This window comes from Neoarius graeffei, chromosome 2, assembly GCF_027579695.1.
Source record: "Neoarius graeffei isolate fNeoGra1 chromosome 2, fNeoGra1.pri, whole genome shotgun sequence".
NCBI lineage: Eukaryota > Metazoa > Chordata > Actinopteri > Siluriformes > Ariidae > Neoarius > Neoarius graeffei.
The window spans coordinates 20,714,062-20,734,886 of NC_083570.1; the positions used below are offsets into that span (position 1 = coordinate 20,714,062).

The following is a 20,825-nucleotide window of genomic DNA, read 5'->3' on the forward strand; positions in this document are numbered from 1 at the left end:
ATAGTGCGGACTTTCCATAGCATAGAAAATCGCCACGTTTCAATTTGTGTAACTGAACTTGTTTCATATCACTGGTCATATAAACCTATGTAAACAGGAAAAACGCGGAAGAGTTTGGTCGCATCTAACTACAGCCCCAAAAAATACCATTGGCCATACTGAGCCTAGCTGCATTGCTAACAGGAGTGACAGCGCGTCTGACTGACTGGGAGGTCGCGCAAAGCTCGGAGAGGTACGGAGCAGCTCGTCTCAATTCAGATAAGAGCATATTTCATTATGGAAGTACGGTGGACTGTTCCTTTAAGGTATATTTTAGCCATTCTTGCTTTGGAGTAGTGGGTGCGATGTAGGATCTTGACTTGTATAATGCTTAATTTGGCACAGGAAGTGCTGTCATTTACTCTTAGTAGAGCGCTCTCCCAAGTGTCATCTTCCAGGTCCTCCCCCAGCTCATCCACCCAGTCTGCCCTGATCTTTGCCAGTGTTGTATTTTTTAAAAGAGCTTATACAATCTTAGGATTAAATGGTACAGAAGCCGAGAGAGGCCCTTCATATCATCCTTTTTTTTTTTTATTCACCTTGTTATCCCGAGATAACGACATAATTAATTCAGGATCTCGAGAAAACAACACAACTAATTTGAGATTTCGAGAAAACAAGACAATTATTCCGTGATCTTGAAAAAACAAAACAATATTGCCTTATTAGGTGAGCGATTTATTCCAGACATTCTAATGACCAAAGTTGCGTCTATACAGAATGAGAAATAGCCCGAAAGTCAGCGTATCACAAGTCTCTTGGCGCACCTGAATGAACCATTTCTCAGCTGTTTACTCAAGATCATGAAATTTTTGTTTTCTCGAGATCTCGGAATAACGGTTTTGTTTTCTCAAGATCTCGAATTAGTTGTGGTGTTTTCTCGAGATCCTGAATTAATTATGTCGTTATCTCGGGATAACAAAGTGAATAAAAAAAAAAAAAAGGATTATATGAAAGGCCTCTCTCGGCTTCCGTAAAATGGGGATTTTAACAGATCATCTAAACCAGAAGGCGATGTTGTTATGTATGGAAAGTTGGGATCATGATGTTGAAGGAAGCGTCGGACGTGGAAATATCGAAACAGACTAGACCGAGGGTAGTCTGGTTAACACCAGACCATATCACAAGTGAAATCTGGTCTGGAATCCGCCTATTGAATTTCTCGTAGGGGAGGTGTGGTTTACGATTGTCAACGGCCGTTTATTGGACGTTGCGAATGTCTATCATTTGGCGTATACGTAGCCCATGGCCAATCATGGCAGTTGTACCCGGTGACGTAGTTAGAGCGACGAAGAGGCGAAGAAAGACTAACGCCAAACGCTGTTCTTTTTTTTAAAACAAACTTTCGCTCTAAACTATTCAAAACAGTGTCTAAAGCTTGATCGAAAGTTTGGTTCGTATCGCTCGCCGCCATGTTAAATGTGATCCGTAAACAGTCCCAAATAAACTCCAAGCTTCCGTTTGTCGAGTAGTACGCGTCACCGTCTTTCCACCCCTCCCCACTCTCTGATTGGCTCCCTAACTCAGGCAAGCCTTTAGACCATAGTTTCCATGCTGTCTTTTCAGATCGGAACGATTGTGCAAAGCAGCCTGGGATTTCCCAGGCTAGACCGAGGGAGGCCGAATTTATGCGATCAATCATCAAAGCTTGCAAAAATAGAGTTTATGTACATATCCTCAAAATTACAAATGCCACATCTCTGCCAGAGAGTAAATTCAGAGTCTAACCTAGCTGGGGAAAAAGGTGATGATTATGTATGGGACTAAGGCCCAATCCCAATTCTAATTTCTACCCCTTCCCCTCCGCCTTCCCCTCCGTCTTCCCCTTGGCCCTTCCCCTTGAAACTGAGCTACAAGGGATAGGGCTTGAAATTCAACCCTTACGTATTGGGATAGCCCTTCAACGATCGCATACGTCATCGCGTACCTCCGTCAGCGTTTACGTTAGCAAAACGCGACCAAATGCGTCATTGGCTGCGACCAGCCGCTACAGTCAGAGGCAGAAATCTCTGCTGGCAGGGTGTGATTTGTTAACTAACACCACTGAATGGGATATCTTTGGCGCTTCGTGCACCACATCCGACAGAATGAGGTGTCAGAACACTCATGTAAACAATAAAAGCGAGAATAACAGAACAAAACGTACGCAGTAAAGCAACCGAAAACAATACTCACTCCCAAAGCTTTTTAGCAGCAGCTTGGATTTCAGAAATCGCTGCTCATTCTCAGCGCGAAAGTGAATCAAGCGGCGTGTTTCCTCTGGATAACAACTTAAAACACGTAAATAATGGAGAAAATACATTTATGACAATCTTTCGCCGCGGGAACCGCCATCTTTCTGAAATCCGCATGAAATCTCGCCGAAATCCGCATGGCATTGTGGGAAATCACTCAAACCCCTTCGTTCGGAGTCAGCTCCAGGAAAATCTCCGTTTGGAGGGGTACAGAAGCCCTACCCCTTCCCCTACCCCTCCGCGTTAACTGGGATTGGGATACCCCTACCCCTTCACATGAACGCGCAAAATGGAGGGGAAGGGCCAAGGGGTTGGTCCAAGGGGTGAAATGGGATTCGGCCTTAGATGGAGAAGGTTTTTAAACCCAAAGTTACATCTAAGTTGAACCCATGCTGTATTTTGAGGGTGTTTATGACTATAGGACTGTTGGTGTATTGTAAGCTAGAGAGGGGAAGGCTGGAGGTGGCCAGGGCTCTAAGAGAGGTGGAGATGCAAGATGCAGCTTCAAGGCGGCACCAGGAGTCTGGAGCCAATACATGATTTTTTTTGAACATTTGAGGACCAATAATAATGACAAAAAATTGGAAGAGCTAAGCCACCTTGCTTTGTAGGCCTCTGTAACAATTCTAACAGTGTTCTGGGCTTCTTCCCATCCCGTATAAATAAAATTAAAGCCTTATCAATAGATTTAAAAAAGGCTTTAGGAAGATAAAGTGGGATACATTGAAACCGATAAAGAAGAAAGCATTACTTTTAAGTGTGAATTATGGCCCTTTTCCACTACCCTTTTTCAGCTCGCTTCAGCCCGACACGGCTCGCGTTTCGACTACCTCAGAGCGGCGCGACTCAGCTCGCTTCAGCCCTACTCAGCACCCAAAACTCGCACGGTTTTGGAGTGGGGCTGAAGCGAGCCAAACCAAGCCGAGTGGGGCTAGGGGCGTGAGGAGACACTCCCCTGTGCACTGATTGGTGAGGAGGAGTGTCCTCACACACCCACACGCCCCGCGAGCACGCTGGGATCTGTAAACCCGGAAGAAGAAGAATTACGAGAATTTCTGAAGCCTTATGCGCCTCGCCTCATCTATACACTCTTGCCAGTATCTGTTGGCGTTGTCGGTGACAACAAGCCACAGCACCAAGACCAGCAACACTAACGACTCCATGTCCTCCATGTTTATTGTTTACTATCCGGGTCGTGAGACTACCGCTTAAAAGGTCACTGATGTCACTGTTTGCGCCGCCTAACGACATCACGTGACGTCCACCCACTTTCGCTAACTCCACCCAATGTGTCCACCCACTTCCAGCCAGCACGGTTCAGCGCGGTTGTAGTCGAAATGCAACTCCAACAGCCCCGCTCAGCCCGACTCAGCGCGGCACGGCTCAGCCCGACTCAGCTGCGTTGGTAGTGGAAAAACGGCATTTGTTTTATTACACACTTACTAACTTAATAAAATGTTATAACACAGTTTAAATTGTTTATTCATTAACCAGAGCTTTACAAATCACTGTATCAATAAAATCCTCTACAAATTCCTGCAATAAAAGCAGAAACCTTAAATAATGTCTTGTGCAGTTGAGACAAAATACAAATTTCTGCAGTCGAGTCCTATTACACAGAATACAGCTTTACTACCGTATTTTCTGGACTATAAGCCGCTACTTTTTTCCTAGGTTTTGAACCATGCGGCTTATACAAAGGTGCGGCTATTCTGTGGATTTTTCTTCCACCGCTAGGGGCGCTCTAACCGGAAGTAGAATCAAAAATAAGAGACGAAAAATCAATGCAAAGAAGAATTAGCAGATCTTTAGCAGATAGAACACGCACGACAAATTACTAACTGGTAATTATTTTCAAATCCAGCGAAGATGATTAAAGTGACTTGTGGTTTCAAACACAGGAGAAATGAAGGTAAATAAATACCGGTTATTTTCTCTTGGTTCTGTTCCGTTTTAATCAGCAAAGTTGCTGCCGTGTTAAAAGGCACTGTTCGGAAAGAATCTGTTCAGGTACATACATGTACATTTACAGTACAAAATCGTTCTGTACATGCAGTAAATATCTAATTTTTCAACATAGATATCTGCGGCTTATAGCCCGGTGCGGCTTGTATATCTTTTTTTCTATTTTTAAAAAAAAAAATAGAGCGGATGCGGCTTATATACAGGTGCGCTCTATAGTCCAGAAAATACGGTAAATACAACAAGGATAACGAATGAAATTCAGCCAACTCTGAAGATTAATATTATGAAATGTAGATACCTTTAACAAGTTTTGATTTTACAAAATATACATAATGTAAATGTTACATCACAAAATGTTAGGAATCGTTTTGATTTTGTTAAAAAGCGCAAGAAACAGGAGTTAAAAATGAGTTTAAAGTTACAAATGAAAGGAAATGTTCCTGTAGTTACTTGAAATGTAAATACTGTAAACAATACAAGAAATTCAATAATGGTAGTTTATGAAAGCACTGTTCAAGATCATGTAAATCTTGGCAAAAGAGAAACCAATCGAAAGCGAAAGAGTGAAAGTGATTATCATGGCGTTACCATAGGAACAATCTTTTATGGATGTGTAAGTGGGCGCTCAGCGCGCCGAGTTCGGTGTTACTGAGGAAGGGGACAAGTTTTATGTTTCTTCTAATTTAAGTAATTTAAAAACTATATTATGATGTCACTGGGCACAGAAGAAAGCATAAAGTTTCTGCCAGTATGTTTTATCAGGCTTGTATGATGTTAAACTCAAGATCTTTATCTAAATACATGACCTACTCATTCTAAACCTGTCGAGCTTCACCGGCGGAGCTTCTGTTCAAGCCTCGTTTCGAAGTCTGACCAATAAGAGTGTTTGGGGATTTATGGCCTTGTTTTTTGAGAATTGGCCGTGTAAAACACGGCTCGCTTTGGTCGACTACCCTGGGCGATTTGCACGTTGTTGCGTAGGGGTTGCACGTAGGGGTTGGCGCGAGGCGAGGCTTGTGGTGGCACAAGCAGGCAGGACCGCCCGCCAGCATCTTTTGGCAGCGCTCATCGCAAAATTAGTTGGAGCTGTGATAACGGAAATCATCATTGCTTTCTTCAATGTTTATGCTAACGACAACTCACGACGATTTCCGGCAACGTTTTGGCGCTAGTTTCATCAATCTCACTTCTACAATTCACGGAGAAACAAGCTTATACGTACACGGTTTTGATCACTTCTTAAGTTCTAGTTATTTTGGTTAGTTTTCAAAGTTACTTCGCCAATATGGCGAAAGTTTTGGACCGCAAAAATGAGGATCGTGCCAGGGAAATCGATAAATCGAATGGGATAAAGAACTGTTTCCGATGGGCATGGCTCGATAGTAGCGTTACCGTGCAGATAGGGGCACAAACTGTGACGACGTGCCTGACGGAACATATCCGAAACGTGGACAGCCGGGAAAGGTTCTGTGTATTCTGTGCTCAGATATGATCAATTATGGAAACAGAGGAGCTAGAAACATCCAGGAGCACATCAAAACAAAAAGCACAAAGGTACGTTTTACTTAAAGATAGTCAGGCGGAATCTAATATATCGTTACGGTTACTTCCATCATCGCTTACGAGATATGTAATTATATCTGTAGGGATTTGTTATCTTCAAGTTTATAAACATTTTAAACCATCATTGAATTTGAAAACATTCATATATGTGTGTGTGTGTGTGTGGGAAAGGGGGATTGTGAATTGGGCAAATGCCCCCTAGACCGGCCAGGTTAGGCCGGCGTAAGGGGACATTATGCTCAATCTTTTGCCCTTGGCAGACATTTCAGAGTTTTTTTTTTTTAAATGACCCGTTCTCATCCCTGGTTGTATTGTGAGTTCCATCTGCTCTCTATCTTCTAAAACAAATTCATTTTTGTGTGTTGTGTGTAGGGCCGTGCAATATATCGAATATACTCGATATATCGCCGAAAATTCTGTGTGCGATACATAAAATTATTATATCGTAACTATCGAGTATTTTATGGTCATCTTCCGACTTGCGTTCGTTTCGTGTTTGTTGTGTTTGTTTAAAACATTTCCCGGTGGGTTTCTCCCTGTCCCTCAGGCAGTAACGCGAGAGGCTGCCTAAGAGTAAAGAAAACAATAACGTCACGCACTCGCCAACCAATCCCGGGCGACATCTCGGTGCTGAAAGGAACTTCCGGGAAGATTTTCTAGTTTCGGTTGTGTTGCCAGATTGGGCGGTTTTAAGTGCGTTTTGGCGGGTTTTGAACATATTTTGGGCTGGAAAACGTCAGCAGTATTTGGCAACACTGCCGGCGGGAAGATTTCCTAGTTCCGGTTTACAGCGCTGACTCAGTTCATGCAGTCGCTGGTGCTGCATAGGCTACCGTGTAAGCTCGGTCAATTTCAGCGACAAATTAAAAATGGAAGCGGACGAATTGGTTCCTAAAAGAACTAGTAAGGGGTCAGTCATCTGGCATTTTTTTGGATATCGCGAGGAGGACGTGGAACAGCAAATGCCAGTTTGTAAAGTGTGCAAAAAAAACAACTGTCATCACGAAAGGCAGCAGCCGGAATTATACACATCTGAGAGGCAGAGCCAGAAAACATTCAGTTCAGAAGTGTGCAAAGAGAAAAATTGTTTTGCAGATCTCTCTCTCTCTCCCTCAATCTCTCTCTCTATTGTGAATGTTCCAGTGGTTCTCAGTAGTCAGGTTAACAGCTTGGAGATCTATTTTTTTAAATAATTTTAATGAAAGAGCACTTTTCTTATTCAGGCTGAATGTCTTTCTCAGTGTTGAGCTTGCACTTTATTGATTCGAGCTCTGAGCAGCTCTGTATTGTTTTGCCCCTTTGTTGCAATTTTCAAGATTGTTTTTGCAGTTTGTGCCACATCTTTGTTGAATAAAAATAGTCTTATTTCAATTCAATTGTGATTAATCACCAACATGAACATTTAAAATGTGTTGTTGAAAACCACCTGTAAAGTTAACCAAAGTTTGTGCCACATCTTTGTTGAATAAAAATAGTCTTATTTCAATTCAATTGTGATTAATCACCAACATGAACATTTAAAATGTGTTGTTGAAAACCACCTGTAAAGTTAACCAAGAATGTTATTTAATCTGCAGGGATTGTAGTGAAAACAGTAAAGAGTAAAAGTTAGATTTCATGGGGTCCTTTAGAGGAGATTTAAATATATCGAGATGTATATCGTGAAATAGAGAAAATGTATCGGGATATTCATTGTTTCCCATATTGCACAGCCCGAGTTGTGTGCAAGATTTTTCACCACGTGATTGAGTCTTATTGACGGAGAAGTTTATTTTTGGCCGAACTGGTCCTTTCATTTTAATCGCCAGGAATAATGATGGTAAAATTTCCTTAAGATAATTTCACATCCACCAAATCAGCAGTTTATTATGTGCTTCCTGCATGCACCTAATAAAGTGGAGAATTGTTTTTTTTTACATTTGTATAAATGTGATGTTGAATTGACTTTCATCCTTTGTGTGTGTGTTGTCTACGCAGGCCCCTCGCACATTCAGCAGCCAGTTCTGCGGCGGCCAAGCTGGAAGGGCTCCAAGGAGTCTTTGGCCCCTCAGCGGCACAGCGGTCTATACCGCTCAAACAGCCCGAGTCCTCAGCCTGACCTGCCTCGACCGTCGACTTTTCCGCAGGGTCATGCAGCTGGGGTTGGTGGTCAGCGAGTGAATCCTCCACCTTCCTCATGGGATTCAAACCCTGCCACCAAACGCTACTCCGGGAACCTGGAGTACCTCGCATCCCGCATCTCGCCCATCCCGCAGGGCCCGTGGGCCGACAGCTACTCGAACTCTCCTGCTCAGGCGCAGCGGGGTATCAGCCCAGTGCCCATGGTGCGCCAGCCCATTATAATGCAGGGATCTGGGGGAAATAAGTTCAACTACCCACCCTCCTGGCCCCAGAACGGCTCTGCGCAGGTGGACTATGGACATGGCATGGGCATGGTAGGAAGCGGCAGGCAGCCTCCACCTCCCCCTCCTTACCCTCTAGGCCAGGCGGGCGGACACAGTCCCACAGCGCAGCAGATGCAGGCGCCTAACCGCAACAGTCACAACCAGGAGCTGTATAACCTGGGTGTCCTGGCCCAGCCCAGACCTGCAGCACCCCAGCCGCCTCCTCCTTCCCCTGGAAATGGCAACAATCAAGATATTCCTCCTCCATCTTGGCCGCACAACATGCCAGCACGCTCTAACTCATTTGCTAACGCTGCGTCAGGTACGCGTCAGTGTTCAGCGGCAGCCAGCTCGCAGCCTTCTGCCACCACTGTCACGGCCATCACGCAGGCGCCCGTCCTACAGCCGGTCAAGAGCACGCGCGTTCCCAAGCCTGAGCTGCACACGGCTGTGGCGCCGACGCACCCACCTTGGCTTCAGCAGCAGCAGCAACAGCCGCCGCCGCCCTCTCCGTATCAGGAATCCTCCGTGCCTGCGCCGGCGGTGTCCCAGATGCCAGTTTCAGAAGTACCCAGCTACCAGGGTCCCCCGCCTCCATACCCCAAGCATCTCCTGCAGCCACCCGCTCCGTGCCCGGCATACGCCAAGGAGGAAGAGGGTGCCGAAGATGACGTGGACAATGCCAGCACTTGCTCCAGTGAGCGAGCAGACGGCTCCGAGACGATCACAGGCAGCACGGAGCGGGAGAAGAAGCAGATCACCACTTCTCCAGTGCCCGTGCGGAAGAACAAACGGGACGAGGAGCGGCGCGGGGAGGGGAGGGTGCAGCTTTACTCGCCGCAGGCCTTCAAGTTTTACATGGAGCAGCACGTGGAGAACATTCTGAAGAACCACCAGCAAAGACTGCGTCGCAAGAAGCAACTGGAGAGCGAGATGCAGCGGGTTAGAACCCTTCCTCTACCTCCCTTCCATTTTCTGCAAGCTTCTCTTTTCCAGTCATGCTCTAAACAGGTGGCTCGACTCCACTCTCTCGGTGTTTTGTTCTTTCCTTCTAGCCCTGTCTTTCTTTTCTCTTGCTTTTCATCTGTGTGGCAGCTGGTTTTGACGGTGTCACGCTTTCTCCTGTCAGCTAAATAGTCTGCACAGACGACTGAAGAAGTAAGGCTCTGTAGATTAAAAGCATGCAAACATCGTTTGCAGCATGAAAAGGAGTAATTGTGTGTTTTGTTGCATGACTGCATGCTTTGTGTCGGCGGAACGCGAGTCGCTAATGGATGCCTGGGATTTTTTTCATGAATAGCATAGCTGCCAACTACTACGAATAAATCGTATTTATTACGATTTGTCGTTTTGATAACGAAAATACGAATTTACTACAATAAAATACGATTTTGCCAATTTTCATGGGTCATTTTCAAAGTCTATCACCGGTGGGATTCGTGTTTGATAAAACACCGCTTCGTTCCAAGCGGCAGATACGACGCCAAATTTCATTGGCTATTGCTTGTTCTCTCAGCCAATCAATGATGCCAGGCTTTCGTCTAAACGGGGGAACAGGGGCGCTGCGCCCTCTTACTCTCGGCGTGCGCCCCCTTATCGACTCCGTGAAAACATCCCAGCAACACTACATGACAATGTGTCTGATCATTAAATACATTATAATTGCTCCAAAAATATTCCAATCATAGTAGATACACCGCCAGACGGTGCAAAAACAATCCGAATTGGCGTTTTCCAGACTGAGGCGCCATGTTGTTTAGTTGTCGCGGCTGCTCTCGCGAGATTTGACATGGGTTACATACAAGGTCAGCTGACTTGTAGAGCGAGATTTCTCGAGACTGAATGACCTTTCACCCACCGGCGCGGGAGCTTTTGACAGAAGTAGTTCGCGAGTTGTTTTTGTTGACACTTGGGCATTTAAAGATGTCGTCCCGCGGCACGAAGCGGAAGAAAGCCAAAGACTGTCCGGGACAGAAGAAGATTACTTCTTTCTTTTTCAATGTTGACAGACAATTTGTTACAATTTCCCTCTCGGATAGTCTCAGAATGTCCCATTGGAGCATTTTTCAAAGGCTTTGCACGGCGGGGGGGGACAACCGGCACCATCCCCCCCGCTTCGCTCCCTTGCCATGGTGAGCGCCCTCATACTAAATTTTTCTAGAAAAAACCCTGGATGCTATTAGATCATCCATAGCACGCTATCGTCTGGCCTTTGTTCACGAAGTTTCTGAACAGAGCATGGCGTTTCAAGCTTTTGTTATGAAGATGTAGCATAGTACTAATCTCTAAAGAAAGCATGGCTAAGGGGAAGGGCCAGCGCTTCAAGGACTCGTACCGAGAGGAGTTTCCCTTCATTTCTAAGTCAAGTAAGGGCGATCACTACGCGTTTTGTGCTCCATGTCGGCGAGACATTTCTATCAGTCATGGCGGGCGTTCTGATATCGTATTCTTAATTCATTTTTGTTTGTGACTAATGAATGAATGGTGTTAGATATTGCCAAGTTTATGTGGTGCAATAACATCAACTGTTGACTGAGTAAGCTCGAGTCTATTTCTCTAATGCAGAGGTCACCAAACTTTTTGCTCTGGGGGCCACACTGTCGTTCCTGACTGTGATGGGGGGTCGGGTCAGCTATATAACATAGAATTGTATGACCCAGACAAATATGACCACCAGCAGGCCTCATTGTGTAGTAGAGATTACTAGCCTGGCACAGCCATCCCCACTACTATATCCCCACCACTATATCCCCCACCACTATATCCCCCACTACTATATCCCCCACTACTATATCCCCCACTACTATATCCCCACTACTATATCAACACCACTATATCCCCCACTACTATATCCCCACTACTATATCCCCACTACTATATCAACACCACTATATCCCCACTACTATATCCACACTACTATATCAACACCACTATATCCCCCACTACTATATCCCCACTACTATATCAACACCACTATATCCCCCACTACTATATCCCCCACTACTATATCCCCCACTACTGTATCCCCACTACTGTATCCACACTATTATATCAACACCACTATATCCCCCACTACTATATCCCCACCACTATATCCCCACTACTATATCCCCACTACTATATCCCCACTACTATATCAACACCACTATATCCCCACTACTATATCCACACTACTATATCAACACCACTATATCCCCCACTACTATATCCCCACTATATCCCCCACTACTATATCCCCCACTACTATATCCCCCACTACTGTATCCACACTATTATATCAACACCACTATATCCCCCACTACTATATCCCCACCACTATATCCCCACTACTATATCAACACCACTATATCCCCCACTACTATATCCCCACTACTATATCAACACCACTATATCCCCCACTACTATATCCCCCACTACTATATCCCCCACCACTATATCCCCCACCACTATATCCCCCACCACTATATCCCCACTACTATATCCCCCACTACTATATCCCCCACTACTATATCCCCCACTACTATATCCCCACTACTATATCAACACCACTATATCCCCCACTACTATATCCCCCACTACTATATCAACACCACTGTATCCCCCACTACTATATCCCCACTACTATATCAACACCACTATATCCCCACTACTATATCAACACCACTATATCCCCCACTACTATATCAACACCACTATATCCCCCACTACTATATCCCCCACTACTATATCAACACCACTATATCCCCCACCACTATATCCCCACTACTATATCCCCCACTACTATATCCCCACTACTATATCCCCACTACTATATCAACACCACTATATCCCCCACTACTATATCCCCACTACTATATCCCCACTACTGTATCCCCACTACTGTATCCACACTACTATATCCCCACTACTATATCAACACCACTATATCCCCCACTACTATATCCCCACTACTATATCAACACCACTATATCCCCCACTACTATATCCCCCACTACTATATCCCCACTACTATATCCCCCACTACTATATCCCCACTACTGTATCCACACTATTATATCAACACCACTATATCCCCCACTACTATATCCCCACTACTATATCAACACCACTATATCCCCCACTACTATATCCCCCACTACTATATCAACACCACTATATCCCCCACTACTATATCCCCCACTACTATATCCCCCACTACTATATCCCCCACTACTATATCCCCCACCACTATATCCCCCACCACTATATCCCCCACCACTATATCCCCCACTACTATATCCCCCACTACTATATCAACACCACTATATCCCCCACTACTATATCCCCCACTACTATATCAACACTACTATATCCCCACTACTATATCAACACCACTATATCCCCCACTACTATATCCCCCACTACTATATCCCCCACTACTATATCCCCCACTACTATATCCCCCACCACTATATCCCCCACTACTATATCCACACTACTATATCCACACTACTATATCCACACTACTATATCCCCCACTACTATATCCCCCACTACTATATCCCCCACCACTATATCCCCCACCACTATATCCCCCACCACTATATCCCCCACTACTATATCCCCCACTACTATATCCCCCACTACTATATCAACACCACTATATCCCCCACTACTATATCCCCACTACTATATCCCCCACCACTATATCCCCCACCACTATATCCCCCACTACTATATCCCCCACTACTATATCAACACCACTATATCCCCCACTACTATATCCCCCACTACTATATCAACACTACTATATCCCCCACTACTATATCCCCCACCACTATATCCCCCACCACTATATCCCCCACCACTATATCCCCCACCACTATATCCCCCACCACTATATCCCCCACTACTATATCAACACCACTATATCCCCCACTACTATATCCCCACTACTATATCCCCCACCACTATATCCCCCACTACTATATCAACACCACTATATCCCCCACTACTATATCAACACTACTATATCCCCCACTACTATATCCCCCACCACTATATCCCCCACCACTATATCCCCCACCACTATATCCCCCACCACTATATCCCCCACCACTATATCCCCCACCACTATATCCCCCACCACTATATCCCCCACCACTATATCCCCCACCACTATATCCCCCACCACTATATCCCCCACCACTATATCCCCCACTACTATATCCCCCACTACTATATCAACACCACTATATCCCCCACTACTATATCCCCCACTACTATATCCCCCACTACTATATCAACACCACTATATCCCCCACTACTATATCCCCCACTACTATATCAACACTACTATATCCCCACTACTATATCCACACTACTATATCAACACCACTATATCCCCCACTACTATATCCCCCACCACTATATCCCCCACCACTATATCCCCCACCACTATATCCCCCACTACTATATCAACACCACTATATCCCCCACTACTATATCCCCCACTACTATATCCCCCACTACTATATCCCCACTACTATATCCCCACTACTATATCAACACTACTATATCCACACTACTATATCAACACCACTATATCCCCCACTACTATATCCCCCACTACTATATCAACACTACTATATCCCCCACTACTATATCCCCCACCACTATATCCCCCACCACTATATCCCCCACCACTATATCCCCCACCACTATATCCCCCACCACTATATCCCCCACTACTATATCAACACCACTATATCCCCCACTACTATATCCCCACTACTATATCCCCCACCACTATATCCCCCACTACTATATCAACACCACTATATCCCCCACTACTATATCAACACTACTATATCCCCCACTACTATATCCCCCACCACTATATCCCCCACCACTATATCCCCCACCACTATATCCCCCACCACTATATCCCCCACCACTATATCCCCCACCACTATATCCCCCACCACTATATCCCCCACCACTATATCCCCCACCACTATATCCCCCACCACTATATCCCCCACCACTATATCCCCCACCACTATATCCCCCACCACTATATCCCCCACCACTATATCCCCCACCACTATATCCCCCACCACTATATCCCCCACCACTATATCCCCCACTACTATATCCCCCACTACTATATCCCCCACTACTATATCCCCCACCACTATATCCACACTACTATATCCACACCACTATATCCCCCACCACTATATCCCCCACCACTATATCCCCCACCACTATATCCCCCACTACTATATCAACACCACTATATCCCCCACTACTATATCAACACTACTATATCCCCCACTACTATATCCCCCACCACTATATCTCCCACCACTATATCCCCCACTACTATATCAACACCACTATATCCCCCACTACTATATCCCCCACTACTATATCAACACTACTATATCCCCCACTACTATATCCCCCACCACTATATCCCCCACCACTATATCCCCCACCACTATATCCCCCACCACTATATCCCCCACCACTATATCCCCCACCACTATATCCCCCACCACTATATCCCCCACCACTATATCCCCCACTACTATATCAACACCACTATATCCCCCACTACTATATCAACACTACTATATCCCCCACTACTATATCCCCCACCACTATATCTCCCACCACTATATCCCCCACTACTATATCAACACCACTATATCCCCCACTACTATATCCCCCACTACTATATCAACACTACTATATCCCCCACTACTATATCCCCCACTACTATATCCCCCACCACTATATCCCCCACCACTATATCCCCCACCACTATATCCCCCACCACTATATCCCCCACCACTATATCCCCCACCACTATATCCCCCACCACTATATCCCCCACCACTATATCCCCCACCACTATATCCCCCACCACTATATCCCCCACCACTATATCCCCCACCACTATATCCCCCACCACTATATCCCCCACCACTATATCCCCCACTACTATATCCCCCACTACTATATCCCCCACTACTATATCCCCACTACTATATCCCCCACTACTATATCCCCCACCACTATATCCCCCACCACTATATCCCCCACCACTATATCCCCCACCACTATATCCCCCACCACTATATCCCCCACCACTATATCCCCCACCACTATATCCCCCACCACTATATCAACACCACTATATCCCCCACCACTATATCAACACCACTATATCCCCCACTACTATATCCCCCACCACTATATCCCCCACTACTATATCCCCCACCACTATATCCCCCACCACTATATCCCCCACCACTATATCCCCCACCACTATATCCCCCACCACTATATCCCCACTACTATATCCCCCACTACTATATCCCCCACTACTATATCCAACACCACTATATCCAACACCACTATATCCAACACCACTATATCCCCCACTACTATATCCCCCACTACTATATCCCCCACCACTATATCCCCACTACTATATCCCCACTACTATATCAACACCACTATATCCCCCACTACTATATCCCCCACTACTATATCCCCCACTACTATATCCCCCACCACTATATCCCCCACCACTATATCCCCCACTACTATATCCCCCACCACTATATCCCCCACTACTATATCCCCCACTACTATATCAACACCACTATATCCCCCACTACTATATCAACACCACTATATCCCCCACTACTATATCCCCCACTACTATATCAACACCACTATATCCCCCACTACTATATCCCCCACTACTATATCAACACTACTATATCCCCACTACTATATCCACACTACTATATCAACACCACTATATCCCCCACTACTATATCCCCCACCACTATATCCCCCACCACTATATCCCCCACCACTATATCCCCCACCACTATATCCCCCACTACTATATCAACACTACTATATCCCCACTACTATATCCACACTACTATATCAACACCACTATATCCCCCACCACTATATCCCCCACCACTATATCCCCCACCACTATATCCCCCACTACTATATCAACACTACTATATCCCCCACTACTATATCAACACCACTATATCCCCCACTACTATATCCCCCACCACTATATCCCCCACTACTATATCCCCCACTACTATATCAACACTACTATATCCACACTACTATATCAACACCACTATATCCCCCACTACTATATCAACACCACTATATCCCCCACTACTATATCCCCCACTACTATATCAACACCACTATATCCCCCACTACTATATCAACACTACTATATCCCCCACCACTATATCCCCCACCACTATATCCCCCACCACTATATCCCCCACCACTATATCCCCCACCACTATATCCCCCACCACTATATCCCCCACTACTATATCCCCCACCACTATATCAACACCACTATATCCCCCACTACTATATCCCCACTACTATATCCCCCACCACTATATCCCCCACTACTATATCAACACCACTATATCCCCCACTACTATATCCCCCACTACTATATCAACACTACTATATCCCCCACTACTATATCCCCCACCACTATATCCCCCACCACTATATCCCCCACCACTATATCCCCCACCACTATATCCCCCACCACTATATCCCCCACCACTATATCCCCCACCACTATATCCCCCACCACTATATCAACACCACTATATCCCCCACCACTATATCCCCCACCACTATATCCCCCACCACTATATCCCCCACCACTATATCCCCCACCACTATATCCCCACTACTATATCCCCCACTACTATATCAACACTACTATATCCCCCACTACTATATCCCCCACTACTATATCCCCCACTACTATATCCCCCACTACTATATCCCCCACCACTATATCCACACTACTATATCCACACCACTATATCCCCCACTACTATATCCCCCACTACTATATCCCCCACCACTATATCCCCCACTACTATATCAACACCACTATATCCCCCACTACTATATCCCCCACTACTATATCAACACGACTATATCCCCCACTACTATATCCCCCACCACTATATCTCCCACCACTATATCCCCCACTACTATATCAACACCACTATATCCCCCACTACTATATCCCCCACTACTATATCAACACTACTATATCCCCCACTACTATATCCCCCACTACTATATCCCCCACCACTATATCCCCCACCACTATATCCCCCACCACTATATCCCCCACCACTATATCCCCCACCACTATATCCCCCACCACTATATCCCCCACCACTATATCCCCCACCACTATATCCCCCACTACTATATCCCCCACCACTATATCCCCACCACTATATCCCCCACCACTATATCCCCCACCACTATATCCCCCACCACTATATCCCCCACCACTATATCAACACCACTATATCCCCCACTACTATATCAACACCACTATATCCCCCACTACTATATCAACACCACTATATCCCCCACTACTATATCCCCCACCACTATATCCCCCACCACTATATCCCCCACCACTATATCCCCCACCACTATATCAACACCACTATATCCCCCACTACTATATCCCCCACTACTATATCCCCCACTACTATATCCCCACTACTATATCAACACTACTATATCCACACTACTATATCAACACCACTATATCCCCCACTACTATATCCCCCACTACTATATCCCCCACCACTATATCCCCCACTACTATATCCCCCACCACTATATCCCCCACCACTATATCCCCCACCACTATATCCCCCACCACTATATCCCCCACTACTATATCCCCCACCACTATATCCCCCACTACTATATCCCCCACCACTATATCCCCCACCACTATATCCCCCACCACTATATCCCCCACTACTATATCCCCCACCACTATATCCACACTACTATATCCCCCACCACTATATCCCCCACTACTATATCCCCCACTACTATATCCCCCACTACTATATCCCCCACTACTATATCAACACCACTATATCCCCCACTACTATATCCCCCACTACTATATCCCCCACTACTATATCCCCCACCACTATATCCCCCACCACTATATCCCCCACCACTATATCCCCCACCACTATATCCCCCACCACTATATCCCCCACTACTATATCAACACCACTATATCCCCCACTACTATATCAACACCACTATATCCCCCACTACTATATCCCCCACTACTATATCAACACCACTATATCCCCCACTACTATATCCCCCACTACTATATCAACACTACTATATCCCCACTACTATATCCACACTACTATATCAACACCACTATATCCCCCACTACTATATCCACACCACTATATCCCCCACTACTATATCCCCCACCACTATATCCCCCACCACTATATCCCCCACTACTATATCAACACCACTATATCCCCCACTACTATATCCCCCACTACTATATCCCCCACTACTATATCAACACTACTATATCCACACTACTATATCAACACCACTATATCCCCCACTACTATATCCCCCACTACTATATCCCCCACTACTATATCCCCCACCACTATATCCCCCACCACTATATCCCCCACCACTATATCCCCCACCACTATATCCCCCACCACTATATCCCCCACCACTATATCCCCCACCACTATATCCCCCACTACTATATCCCCCACCACTATATCCCCCACTACTATATCCCCCACCACTATATCCCCCACCACTATATCCCCCACTACTATATCCCCCACTACTATATCCCCCACTACTATATCCCCCACTACTATATCCCCCACTACTATATCAACACCACTATATCCCCCACTACTATATCCCCCACTACTATATCCCCCACTACTATATCCCCCACTACTATATCCCCCACCACTATATCCCCCACCACTATATCCCCCACCACTATATCCCCCACCACTATATCCCCCACCACTATATCCCCCACTACTATATCAACACCACTATATCCCCCACTACTATATCAACACCACTATATCCCCCACTACTATATCCCCCACTACTATATCAACACCACTATATCCCCCACTACTATATCCCCCACTACTATATCAACACTACTATATCCACACTACTATATCAACACCACTATATCCCCCACTACTATATCCACACCACTATATCCCCCACTACTATATCCCCCACCACTATATCCCCCACCACTATATCCCCCACTACTATATCCCCCACTACTATATCAACACCACTATATCCCCCACTACTATATCCCCCACTACTATATCAACACTACTATATCCCCACTACTATATCCACACTACTATATCAACACCACTATATCCCCCACTACTATATCAACACCACTATATCCCCCACTACTATATCCCCCACCACTATATCCCCCACCACTATATCCCCCACCACTATATCCCCCACTACTATATCAACACCACTATATCCCCCACTACTATATCAACACCACTATATCCCCCACTACTATATCCCCCACTACTATATCCCCCACTACTATATCAACACTACTATATCCCCACTACTATATCCACACTACTATATCAACACCACTATATCCCCCACTACTATATCAACACCACTATATCCCCCACTACTATATCCCCACTACTATATCCCCACTACTGTATCCCCACTACTATATCCACACTACTATATCAACACCACTATATCCCCCACTACTATATCCCCACTACTATATCAACACCACTATATCCCCCACTACTATATCCCCACTACTATATCAACACCACTATATCCCCCACTACTATATCCCCACTACTATATCAACACCACTATATCCCCCACTACTATATCCCCACTACTATATCAACACCACTATATCCCCCACTACTATATCCCCCACTACTGTATCCCCACTACTGTATCCCCACTACTATATCCCCACTACTATATCAACACCACTATATCCCCCACTACTATATCCCCACTACTATATCAACACCACTATATCCCCCACTACTGTATCCCCACTACTATATCCCCACTACTGTATCCCCACTACTATATCAACACCACTATATCCCCCACTACTGTATCCCCACTACTATATCAACACCACTATATCCCCCACTACTATATCCCCACTACTATATCAACACCACTACTATATCCCCACTACTATATCCCCACTACTATATCCACACTACTATATCCCCACTACTATATCAACACTTGATTCCTGGCACATATTTGTTTATCTTTACTAGTGGTTTGCAAAAGTAGTAATCGAGTCTTCACACTTGGTTTTAATTTGAAATACCACTGATAGTCCATTTATTTATTTTCTAATAAAAATAACATCAAAGCTGTCAAGGTAAGAAACATCTGCCTAGTTGAGGTGATTGACACTGGCAAAGGTGAGTGGAAAATTATAAATTGTAGGTAGGCCTGTTGATATTAATAATAATTGTGTGCAGCACTTAATAAAGGTCAAATAAATAGGCCTATAAAATAAATACATTAACAAAAACAGTGAAATTATAATCATATGAGCAATAGATCAATAGATCACAGCAGTTGTGCTGTGTCCTGCACGTCATTGCTCTCATCCATGGCCAAAGCAAAAAACTCGAATTCTGACGCTTTCTCATTCAGCTGGTCATACATGTCG

General features: G+C 45.2%; 1 protein-coding gene across 1 annotated transcript in view; it reads left to right on the plus strand.

Moving 5' to 3' along the window:
* Positions 1-20,825, plus strand: part of lats1 (large tumor suppressor kinase 1) — a 42,386-nt gene that overhangs the window by 7,658 nt on the left and 13,903 nt on the right. The window contains exon 4 of the mRNA XM_060913970.1: positions 7,779-9,127. Within this exon, the coding sequence (XP_060769953.1) occupies positions 7,779-9,127 (1,349 nt within the window). The remainder of the gene's footprint in view (positions 1-7,778; positions 9,128-20,825) is intronic.